General features: G+C 39.9%; 1 protein-coding gene across 1 annotated transcript; it reads left to right on the top strand.

Annotated features, from left to right (window-relative positions):
• Positions 1-218: 218 nt before the first annotated feature.
• Positions 219-10,343, top strand: LOC138968451 (uncharacterized). Its single transcript, XM_070341020.1, has 5 exons — positions 219-701; positions 1,370-1,586; positions 2,012-2,557; positions 3,747-3,919; positions 6,699-10,343. Exons 3-5 carry the CDS (start codon positions 2,458-2,460, stop codon positions 6,960-6,962), a joined length of 537 nt encoding a protein of 178 aa, XP_070197121.1. The 5' UTR covers positions 219-701; positions 1,370-1,586; positions 2,012-2,457; the 3' UTR covers positions 6,963-10,343.
• Positions 10,344-12,210: the final 1,867 nt, after the last annotated feature.

Below are 12,210 nucleotides of genomic sequence, written 5' to 3'. Positions count from 1 at the left end.
AAAAGGTAAAGGCTAATTTGATTAATTCAGATTGGTGAAAATAACCTATAACTATTCCTCTAGCTTTCAACAAAAAAATCATTTCATTTTCATTTTCACCAGTTTCCATTTCAGGCTTTGTCCCATCGCTGGGAAGTTCGGGTCGCTCCGTTATTTTTTACATTTAGTCAAGTTTTGATAATTTCTTTGACTTAAAACTTGGTATAAAGTCAGATAATGTTGTGAAGATACTATATATATATAAAATATTACATGTACATGCTTTAGTTTGAGGTCGCGCAAGGTAGTGCAAGGTCGCGTGTGGTCGCGTGCGGTCGCGTAGTAATTAGTCAGACAGCTTTTGTGACGTCGAAAGCCGGAAAGGCAACACCGGGACCTGTGTGCACACTTCGAACTTTGAAGAGGACAACTTTTATTTGTCAATCACATAAAGTGGAAAATGGGATTTTCAAACACTCTTAAACTTAAAACCGGAGCAGTACCGACCATTCGTCCAGCAAAGTAACCCACCACCAGTAACCAATTACTCAGTACTCCGCCGCTGGACTACAGACGTTCGGATGAACCCAGTCCACATCAAGAAAGAAGAAGAAGAAGAAGAAAGCTCTGCGTCAAAAATGTCGGGGCACCCAAGGAGAAACAAAACTCAAAAGTCACTTTGAAAGTGACTCGAATACCGTGTGTCGTCGACGAACTGCGAGGTAGGTAGAACTCAAGATGTCGCCTTATAATTTCCTCTGTCCTCTGTCCTCCCTATATTGACTCTACACTGTTTGTTCCAAAAATGCTCTCTCAGACCTACTTTTTTTTTTCGCAACACGAGTAAGTCTACTCTAAGTTTTTTCAAACTTTAGATGAATAACTTTCCTCTGGGGAGTGACCTGACACAGTGAGTGAGTGACAGGAAATACAGTTTTCATCTAGATCAGTAGAAGTGATACATATTCATGTAAGAAACATTTTCTGCAAATCAGTTTATCCATGCACAGGCATCAGATTCAAACAACTTACAAGTCACCATGCCAGTCAGCTGTTCAGTATCACATTGTCCCATCCCCAGATGTTCGGCTTTGGATTGATTTAGATCCCCATATATATGTTTTGTCAATTTGTGCCAGTGCCACTCTTTTTCAGAACATATGTGATATAATATGTTTGTTAGAATTGATCAGTGTAGGCTAGGTGAACTTTGGTTAAAGAAGATAAAAGTAAATCAGGGATTATAAAATGGCAAGCGATTCCCAGAGCGCGGCGATTCACTGAGCGCGGCGCGTTGTGCAGCGCAGCGATTCCCAGAGCGCGGCTACTGCTGTCACATTGTTTTGTAATTATCAATTATCAGTAATCTGCAATGTCATTTGTTCTTCAGATGTTTCTGCCATTGCCGAAACCAAGGATGTCAGCGTCCAATGCAATCTGATCAACGCCCCACCTCAAAACGCAATGCGGTTCTAACCCTAAAGTGTAGGAACAGATGAGAGTGTGGGGAAGGAAGAACGAAAAGGCGAACGACAGCGCGCTGCAGCTGCGGAAGAGGACGAGCCTGCTGACGAGGATGGAGGTGAACCAGAAGATCCGCAGTTCTTGTAAGTTTTCAATAGACATAGATTCTCTACATTTTAAAAAGTAAGACAGAAGTCAAGGGTTACTTTGGGTGACAGTCAGCTATTTTTTAGCTGCTATCATTTTGTCCTTTGTTTTTGTCTTTCTCTCTCTGGTCTCTATCTCACTGGCCATAACCCTTTTTTGTCTATTAAATGGGTGAAAAACACCATAAACATGTCAAACATTTTTGTTGTGACATTATTTAGCTTAATTTCTCATCACAAGTAAGAAGCTGATTTCATCTTAAAAATTTTTTTTATACTGGATTTCACTGTCATTGCGACATGTATAACATGTAGTAATTATATCCATAGCACTAGCAGTGAATTTGTGCTTGTGTATGGCACATGTAGTTTCCATAGTAACCCTTTATGTGCTAAGAAAGTGTATAACCTGTGTGTTTTAGGAATGCTCCTGAGCCGAGACCCAGCCCCGACCTGGAAGACAAGTACATTGTCTTCCAGGCAAACTTGATGCAGCTGTTAGAGAGTTGTCCTCGATGCTCTCACCCTGCGAAGGCCTTCATATCGAAGACAGTGGGATCTTGCATCCACGTCCGACAAGACTGCTCCAAGTGCTGTTTCTTCAGAGAGTGGACCAGCCAACCGTACATAAAGCAGATGCCCTGCGGGAACCTGCTCCTGTCATCAGCTGTTGTGCTCTCTGGCTGCAGCCCGACAAAAATTCTCCGGCTGTTTTACCTGCACAATGTGCGTTACATTTTGGAGAGCACGTTCTTCTGGCATCAGCGGCACTTCATTTTTCCTATAGTGGAAAGAAAATGGAAACGGGAGCAGTCAGAGCTCATCTCGCAGCTTCAGGACGAGAGAGGAAGTCTAGAGCTGATTGGTGATGGGCGGTCAGATAGCCCAGGACACTGTGCCAAATATGGCACATACACTCTCATCGAACAGGGACTGGGGAAAGTCCTGGATATATACAGATTGTGCAGGTAAGAAAGATATTTAGGCGTTTCAGTGTCTCATACTCATAGACGCATCAAGGTAACTAATTACAATCAAAGTTTTGTAGAGAGGCATTTTTTTTCTTAAAAAATATTAACAGTAATGCATACCCAGTTCAAATCTTTTTTTTTAATCTGAATTTGACTCCTAGTTATCAACCAACCCCCACCCCACCCCAATCTCCCCCCTGACTCACCCGAGTAATTGGTGAGTGGGATTCCTTTGTGTCCGTCTTTTAGACCGAGTTGGATTTTCAGCGACTGCTTTTGACAATTGACATTTGAACTTGTCATGTACATGCCCGTTGAAACTATGTGCACGCTTAACTGGAAGTAGAACAACTCTAGATATAAACTGTGACGAATGCGATATTAAATAAAAGAGGGCAGGGAATCACAATTCCTGATAACACGACGGTGCACAACCGATGTGCAGTGAAACCCGTTCATATTTGTTTGCAAACTGTCATAAACTTTGGCAATAACATTATTAAACGAATAAAATGAGTGCCGGCTGCCGTAGCCGAAACAGTCGGCGGTCGTAACAGAAAAGTGGGGCGGCCGTATCAATGCATCGCTGGCAGTCGTAACTGCTAGCACGGCGACGCGTACCAAAAAAATACACATGCTCTTTTCCTCAGCCGATGACACAAACACACTTGCATATATATAGTATATTGGGACACTGCTATTGATGCATTTCGGTTATGATACATCACATTACCTGATCAAATGACCGTTGTTGCTTCAAGCCTCTTGTAATCTCCACCATTTAAAAAGAAATCCCCAAATCGAACAATTTCAGCAAATACGACGCTGTCACAAATCTAAAACAGAAGCCTCAAAAATTAAATCGATAACATGTTAATCCTCATGCAATCATAAATCCGCTGAGAACAAATAAACTTTGCTGGCTTCGATAATTACGCCGCAATAATTATTAGTTTGGAAGTTACACACCTTTCGGGCTCGAAACCTTGCTGACTATGGGACTGCAGAATGCTATCGTAACAAACGGCGATTTTTTCTGTCGTAACACTTTCCCCGGCGTGTGGGGGACTGGGAGACCTGTAACTTTAATTGTAAATAGTACAGACATGGGTAAACTGTCAGATGATTTTGAATAAAATTAACACTGTGATCAGCATATTTTAATGCAATTTTCTGTTCTTTACAGGAGATGTCATCCAGTGGCCACCAAAATGTGACCTGGCTCGATTAGCTGGGAAATGGGCAGCCAGAGCTGGTTTCCCGGGCGTAGTTGGAGCGATTGATGGGACCTACATAAAGATACCAGGAACCAGGGATGCGTACATCTGCCGTAAAGGTTTCCCAGCGATGCATCTCCAGGTAACAGATTTGATCACTTTCTGTTTCAGATACGTGGATTGTTAACCTTGGCAGAACTGACCATTATGGTGCCTGTGTATTTATTCCCTATTGAAATACTGGAGTAACACTAGCAGTGTCATTTCATAATTGGAATCTACTGTCATTTTAAGTCACTATTTGAATCTTTGAATTTAAAGACAAGTATTTAACGGCACAGTGCGCCTCCCGTAAACCATCACAGATACTGTCAGGCTTTTACACACAGTATAAACAACCTTCATTATGAACGCTCACCAAAGGGAACATCCTAGGTGCCTTACGTAAAGAGGCTGAACGAGTAATTTTCAAAGATTTAATGTTGCGGATTGTCTTCAAGACAATCGGACCGAGGTGCGTTTTGGCGCTAGACCTAACTTTTAAAATCAAAATAATAAATTGACAGCGTGTTACACAAACATTCTTAAATCATAAAATAAATATTTTTTTCATCAAGACAAGATCATTAAAACTCGAAGTATTTGAAGTTAAAATAAGGAACGCCCAGAAGCAGGTTCACGTAAGGTTCGCCAGTTCCTGTGAATAGTCAAAAGTCATCGCGAGGGTTCTTGTGAACCACAGCCGTTTGTTTAGTGCATAGTCAGAGGTACATAATAACGTGCTATTGCAGACAAGCTCACAGCGAGTCGCATTCAAATTCCTGACGACTGCTTTGTCAAAAAGGGAAACTGGAATAACAGAGTTCACGATGTCGATGGCTCCGGGGTAAGATAAACCATGCAAAACAATTTTTGTGTGAAAATTGCTCGCTCTTTACGGTAAGCACCTAGGATGTTCTAAAGCGGTGAGTGTTTCAATGAAAGGGTGTTTGTACTGTGTGTAAAAGCCTGACAGTGTCTGTGATGGTTTACGTGAGAAATATTAAATGTTTAAACCGATATTGGGAGTTCAGACAAGTTTGAATTATGATGGTGTGTGGATTAATTCCAAGAAAACCATCATGAAAATGTACCTACGCCTCGTTTCTCTGACTTTTCTTTTTCTGTTGTTAGATCTATACATGTCATATAATGATATACCGCTACCCCCCGCGGGTTAGGGGGAAGAATTTACCCGATGCTCCCCAGCATGTCGTAAGAGGAGACTAACGGATTCTGTTTCTCCTTTTACCCTTGTTAAGTGTTTCTTGTATAGAATATAGTCAATTTTTGTAAAGATTTTAGTCAAGCAGTATGTAAGAAATGTTAAATCCTTTGTACTGGAAACTTGCATTCTCCCAGTAAGGTATATTGTACTACGTTGCAACTATGCAAGCCCCTGGAGCAAATTTTTGATTAGTGCTTTTGTGAACAAGAAACTATTGACAGGTGGCTCTATCCCATCTTCCTCCCCCCCCCCCCCCCCCCCTTTTCCCCGTCGCGATATAACCTTGAATGGTTGAAAACGACGTTAAACACCAAATAAATAAAGAAAAAAAGAACATATACCGCTTTTAGTGAAAGTTGAGGCAGCACTTTCTGATCAAATTTATTAAAAATTTGTTCAAGCATTTCTTGACTAAGCATGGATAATCACACCGGGGACTGTGTTCCGCCTTATTTCAGCCGGGCTTGTTGTTACTCCGTTTTGAGCTGGGCTTGGTGTCACGCAAATGTAAGTGTCTGCACTAAAGTACAAACTATGTCTTCTAAAAAAACCTCATTTCCAGGAACGGATGTTTTTAGCACTAACCTAAGTAATTTGTCTCTCTATTGGTGTTATTTTTATCTGACAAGGTTTATTATGTGACCCCCATCGGCTTGAAATACGTGCAGGTTGTCGCTTTTCGGGCAAAAAAGCTGATCAAACTCAAGAAATGATAAGCAACGGTATCATGTTATGGTTTTTCTGTATCATAAGTTTGTTCTATAGTTTCTTGCTGTTATGCTGATGCATTTTCCCGAACCTGCTTTAAGGCGTTGAGGCACGAAAAGTAAAACCAAAACCCATGTCAGGCGAGTTTTGTTCCGTGCTGGACACCCAGAACAAAAGCAAGCCCAGTGGCAGTGCGGAACGCAGACAAAAATGCAGGAGGCCCAGCGCGGAACAAAACGTACACCACTTGCTTGTTTTGATTGCTTCTTATGACATAGTGAAGGACGCATTGAAGCACGCAATTGATACAGATGATTATAGCTTTACCCAAAATAGTAAAAATACAGGAATATTTGTTGTTCAAATCCATCTTTGAGAGAAATTTACGTTGAACCTTCATTTTTCACTAAAAAACCTGCATGTATGCCTTCCATTCGGCTATTGTCAATTAACCAGGTAAGCAAAAGACGTTTTTAGCTGTCTACAAAGAAAACAATTATTCCCCTTTCTACTGACATTCATCAATTTTAGCTTAAATCAGTGTGAAAGTCATAGTTTGTGTTTTTATGAAGACACTTTCGTTTGCGTGACACTGAGCCCGGCTGAAAACGGAGTAACAACGAGCCCGGCTGAAATAAGGCGGAACACAGTTCTCGGTGTGATAATGGGGATGTTTACCCTTCAAAAACATGATTTTTTTTATTGTTCTTTATCATTTCATATATGCATGTCATGGTTACGCTGAAAATGCACTCAATGATAAATGAATTATATGGGACAGTAGGCACCTCATTCACATGTTCTGCAGAGAGGAGCTGTGCTCAGCTCAGTCTTATGGTTTAGGCTAGCGAAGCATTAGGATATATACATGTAGCCTCTGTTGTGGTTGGTTTTTAGTTTCAGGCTGATAGATTATTTTTATATTGATTTACGCGACTTGTTTCAGGTTGTATGCGACAAAGACCTCCTCTTTCTGGATGTGTTTATGGGTTACACTGGGTCCGTGCATGACAGCCGAGTTTTCCCCAACTCAGATCTCCATGGAGTGTTGGAGTCTGACGCAAGTAAGCTGCCTCCAGAGTACCATATGATCGGGGACTCGGCCTACCCTCAGTCTCCGCAAGTACCTGCTGGTTCCATTCCGCGACAACGGCCATCTGACCCCTGTGGAAACTGCCTACAACAGAGCCCAGGCAAGGACAAGAGTTGACGTGGAGCGGGCTATTGGTTTGTTGAAAGGAAAATTCCGCAGACTGAAGGATCTCGAGATGACGAACATCCGTGAAGTTCCAATGTTAATTTTTTCAGCATGTGTCCTACATAACTTTATCATTATAGAAAATGGCTTGGACGAGGACGACATTGACTTGTCGGAGAGTGAAGATGAAGACGAGGACGGAGGTCAATGTGGTGGTGATCACTGCATGTCTGCAACACAAAAAAGACTGGAAATTGCAAATGTTTTTTCTTGAGAACTGTTCTATGTGTTTCAAGGACGTGTCGTATACCGTATATCATTCTACGAGGCTGAATTGATTGTAGATAACAAGTACTGCCAGTGTGTATTGAGTTGCATGTTTTTATGTGTTTCGTAATTTTCCATTTAAATTTTAATGTGTAGAATTAACTGGGTAAAGGTTGGGTTCCTGGTGAGATCTTAATCTGACTCACAAGAAACATACTGCCAAATGTTCAAATATGAAACTAAGTTATTATTTCTTTTTTCAGTTCAATGACATTTTCGTTATAAGATGACCAGACGTACCAAATAACCAAAGATGCTAATTAAAAAATATGAGTTTACAAAAAGGGGGAGACAACCTAAGGGAGAAATGCGAGGCACTCTAACAGCTGAGCACAAAACCAAAACTAGAAGATAATATTTGTAAAATAACTGTGACTCTAAAACGATAGTACAATAATAAGCAACAAAGTTTAGAACATAATAACTGAAAAAAACCACAACACAACGTAGTAAATAAAACTACAGTGATTGAGAGTTAGTATCGCAAAACAATAAAATTATGGTTATCTTACACACAAACTTAAGTAATTGACGATGTTGAGAAGAAATTGATAGAAATTCCTCTGAATCAAACGCCATTAATTCCAAATGTTCTAGTTTAAAATTGGTTATAAAGCACTGATTGGTTAATTTAGATCAATGTCAATGATGACCAGCAAAGTCACTATCTTCCTAGTTCAATATGATAAGCATCACTGTCTGAAGCATACTGAATTTTGACCAGGATTGTGCCACTCATAAAATACACAAGCATATGTTTGCCACTCAATGATTATACAGTGAGACTTGTCTCCACATATTGTTGTTAATCAATGAGCTATGTGTAGCTCCAACATAAACAACCAGAAGATTTACCTTCATTGTAAATGTTGTTCGTCCTTTGTTTTGGAAGATGACCGCAGACTCATGGTATGCTTGGATGTCTAGTCTGTCCATAAATAACTGATAAGCTTGTCCGGGCCAGGATTCCCGTTCCGCATGCGATTCTGCTACGCCATTATTGGAACTGAATATCAAGGTTTTTCAGAGAGGTTTTTAGTGTGTCCTTACAGATATATCTTTGCTTCGTCAAAAGAAACAACCTGCAGCGTACGGCAGCTGAAAATTAAAGGTACATATAGTTCAAACAATCATTCAACTGTATTTATTTGACCTTACACAGACTGTAGGAAGAGGCGAACCGTCTTGAACAAAAAAATTGTCCGCAGGAAGCGACTCCAAGAACACAGACGACTCGAAACTGAGTGACATACCTTGTAGTCTTTCTATGAAAGTAGTGGTCCAGTGAACGATACCTTCTGCCTGTGGTTTGACTTAGAGTTAGACTCTTTGAGGATGTTGATAATGACGCACGACACTGACAGACTACAGAGAGTGAGTGGGGGGGGGTGGACATTTTTGGGATTAAACACTGCCATGGAGTTTATTTTATAGGAATGTTTTTAAACCTAATCTCATTGTGTTCGTTTTGAATCAAAAGTCTCACTCCAAATTCCGACAATAAGTCAATATGTCCGCCGGGTATCGATATGGTTGCTACAAGGTTGCTTCGGTTACAATACGATGAATAATGTCGAGGAATTTGTGGCAAGTGGATTCAAGCTTACCAAGATACTATTTTCAACTTCCCATTCTGGAATAGTTGTTGGCATTTGTAATCATTGTCTCGTGTATGAAATCACGTCTATTTACAGTGGAACCCCTTTTAGACCCCCCTCCCCCTCCAGCCCCCTTTCCCGCAGTGGGGCACTGCGGTTATGAAATTAAAGGCCCCTCCTGTTTTTGGAACCGCAGGAGCTTTTTAGTTTGCTGTTAGGTAGATTTTTGGTTCCTCTTTCCTGTCATGCTCTCTTTTTCTTCATGAATTCTTTTCTTTTTTCTGCCTTCTTGCTCATTCGCCTGTATTTTTTCCAAAAATCTCTTCTCTTGCCGCTTGTCTCGCGATTCATGTATAGTTTAATCTGTTAGTGTTCTGATGTAAGTCCAGCAGTAGATAGGTTAAGCCTATTTTAACATACTGGAAACTGGTAATCTTCCAGTAGGTATTAATTTAGTTTTACTAAAGCCTGCTGGGACACAAGTAATGGGTTAGTGCATTTGTAAACAGGAATCGCTTGACAAGTGGCCCCCTTCATTCCCCCCTTCCTCGTCCTGATATGGCTCTGCGTAGTCGGCTGGACGTTAAGCAACAAATAAATAAATAAATAAATAAAATCCAGCCCCCTTCCTATTACAGACACCCCCCCCCCCCCCTCCCCCCTTTCCTAATCCCATTTCAGCCCTTGCTTTGTTCAGATTTCCTTGTCGACAATGTCTGAACATGTATATGCCCTGATAAATTCTATGATCTTATTTTCCAAAATAAAGTCTAAAGAGGGTGTTCCACTGTAGCAGACACAGGCAATGTGTTGTCATATGAAAGGCAATTGTTGTTTTCAAAACAAAAGTACAGGTTACTCACATTTTTGGTGTCTGGTAAACACAAAACCATCACATCATACTCATAGTGGCAGAGTGGTGATCTACATGTATATATATGTCTGATATTTGAAGGAAAATGGATGACAAAATAAACAACCTCTCTCACCACAACATCAAATTTATTTTCTAGGGGCTAGGGTTACGTTTTGTAAACTTGTGCACAAATTTAACGATCGATTTTGAATTTTTTTTATATCCTTTTTTTTATTTTTATTTTTTTTTTATTTTTTTTTTTTATTCTTTTTTGATATCCTTTATTTTTTTATATATATTTTTTTTTTCTACAATTATTTTTTTTTTGTTTTTTTTTTGTGCAGTGTGTACAATTACAATGATTTTTAAAAAAAATTTATTTTAAATTTTTTTTTTTTTTTTTTTTTTTTTCCAGTGTGACAATGATTTAAAAAAAATTTTTTTTGTTTTAAACTGCGAAAAAAAAAAGTGTGTGTGAACAGGGATTGTTACTGGTGTTATATCCGGACATACACAAAACACAAAAAGTAACTAAAAGTGTGTTTTTTCTCGACATTTTGCTAAATTGTAAAAATAAAGTCAAATTAAATTATTTATATGTATTTAACCTTATTTCAAGCCTCCATAGTTATTTTTGAGTGATTTTGAAGACTTGTTTTATTTCGACGTCGAGGTAAAATTTCATGTCGGAGTAAAGCTCAAAATTTCACGCGGGAGTCGAGGTATCCCACCATAAACACATACACACACACAGACAGAACGTGTGTACATGAGTGCGTGTGCGCGCGCGTGACTGCAAGTGTGTGTTTGTGTGTGTGTGTGTGTGTGTGCGTGTGTGTGTGAATGTGTAAAGTACCTGTGTGTGTGTGTGTATTTGTGTATGTGTGTGTGTGTGTGTGTGCGTGTTTGTGTGTGTGTGTATGTGTGTGTGCGTGAGGTAGCCTTACCCTAACATGATGTTCAATCAATCCCAATACATAAACAGTACCCTATGTGACAGAAATGACTTGTGTAAATAATCAATGTCATGTGTAAAGATAATTGTGACTTGTGTAAACAACATGTGCCTTCGTCTTTCGAGACTATGCTATGCCAATGACATGCAACAGAAATAACTTGTGTAAATAGCACATGTCCGGTATGATGACTTAATAATAATAATAATAATAAATGAGCATTTATATAGTGCAACATCATAACTTTACAATTATGCTCTTTGCGCTTGACACATTTAAAATTAAAACACAGTTATACAAGCATTTACATCTACATTCATAGTCAACAACGCTTAATTAAAAGCATACACCATCAAACATACATTACAAAAGATTCTTCCACTAACTAAGTAATAAAAACATGAATAAAATAGGTAGTGAAAACAAGGAAATACCAGCTGAATACCCTTAATCAAACAGAACATGTTATCAACAATACTGAAAACAGCCCTAGATGTGTATATACATTATCACATTATCACTAAAACAACAAATACACTACATGTAGCCTACTGATGGACTGAGAAAACAAAATCAGGGGTTGTATTTCTTGAAGAGGTGTGTTTTAAGTGCTCGTTTGAATGCTTGGGGTGACTGAGAGTGGCGGATGTGAAAGGGGAGAGAATTCCATTGTGTGGGTGCGCAGAAAGTGAAAGTGCGTTGTCCGTATGTTTTGGTTTTGGTGTGTGGAATGGTAAGGAAGCGACAGTCAGAAGAGGCACGGAGTTGTCTTGCTGGAGAATAGACGGCGAGGAGTTCAGAGAAGTAAGCAGGAGACGAGCCAGAAAAGAAGTTAAAACAGAGGGTGGACAGTTTGTAGTCAATGCGGGCTTGAATAGGTAACCATTGCAGTGTGCGAAGAAGTGGTGTTGCGTGATCTCGTTTTCGTGCTTTGAGAATGAGGCGTGCTGCCGAGTTTTGGACCTGTTGTAGTTTATGCAGGAGGTACAGAGGATAGCCAGAGAGAAGAGAGTTGCAGTAGTCAAGTTTAGAAAGAACAAAGGCACAAACAAGAGTGTTAGTTGTTTGAGAGGAGAGTGTGTGGCAAAGGGTGCTGATCTTACGAAGCTCAAAATAAGCTGCTCTACAGACTAAAGATATATGTTTGTTAAGGATCATGTCAGATGAAAGGGTGAATCCAAGGTTTCTAGCTGATGGTGAGAAAAGAATGTCGGTGTTGCCTATTTGAACAGAAATAGGTTGGGGAGAGGGAAGTGTAGTGTTCTTCCTTTTGCACAGTAAGACTTCAGTCTTATCATCATTCAGCTTAAGTTTGTTATCGACCATCCAAGATTTAACATCAGTGATGCATGTCTGAATGGTCTGGATGGCGGAATGTGTCTCTGCAGGGGGACTGGGTTTATACAGCTGGGTGTCATCAGCAAAAGACTGATTTAAAACAGAATGGTTTTGAATCAGTGTGGAGAGGGGATTAGGGTACATGATGAAAAGGATGGGACCGAGTACTGAACCTTGTGTAAATA

This window comes from Littorina saxatilis, linkage group LG6 (genome assembly GCF_037325665.1).
Source record: "Littorina saxatilis isolate snail1 linkage group LG6, US_GU_Lsax_2.0, whole genome shotgun sequence".
Lineage (NCBI taxonomy): Eukaryota > Metazoa > Mollusca > Gastropoda > Littorinimorpha > Littorinidae > Littorina > Littorina saxatilis.
This window is presented reverse-complemented; position numbering and strand designations above follow the sequence as displayed.

Coding starts and splice junctions, on each gene's coding strand:
- LOC138968451 (XM_070341020.1), top strand. CDS start 2,458: ATGGGCGGTCAGATAGCCCAGGACACTGTGCCAAATATGGCACATACA. Junction 2,558..3,746: donor GATATATACAGATTGTGCAG/GTAAGAAAGATA, acceptor TGTTCTTTACAG/GAGATGTCATCCAGTGGCCA. Junction 3,920..6,698: donor TCCCAGCGATGCATCTCCAG/GTAACAGATTTG, acceptor GACTTGTTTCAG/GTTGTATGCGACAAAGACCT.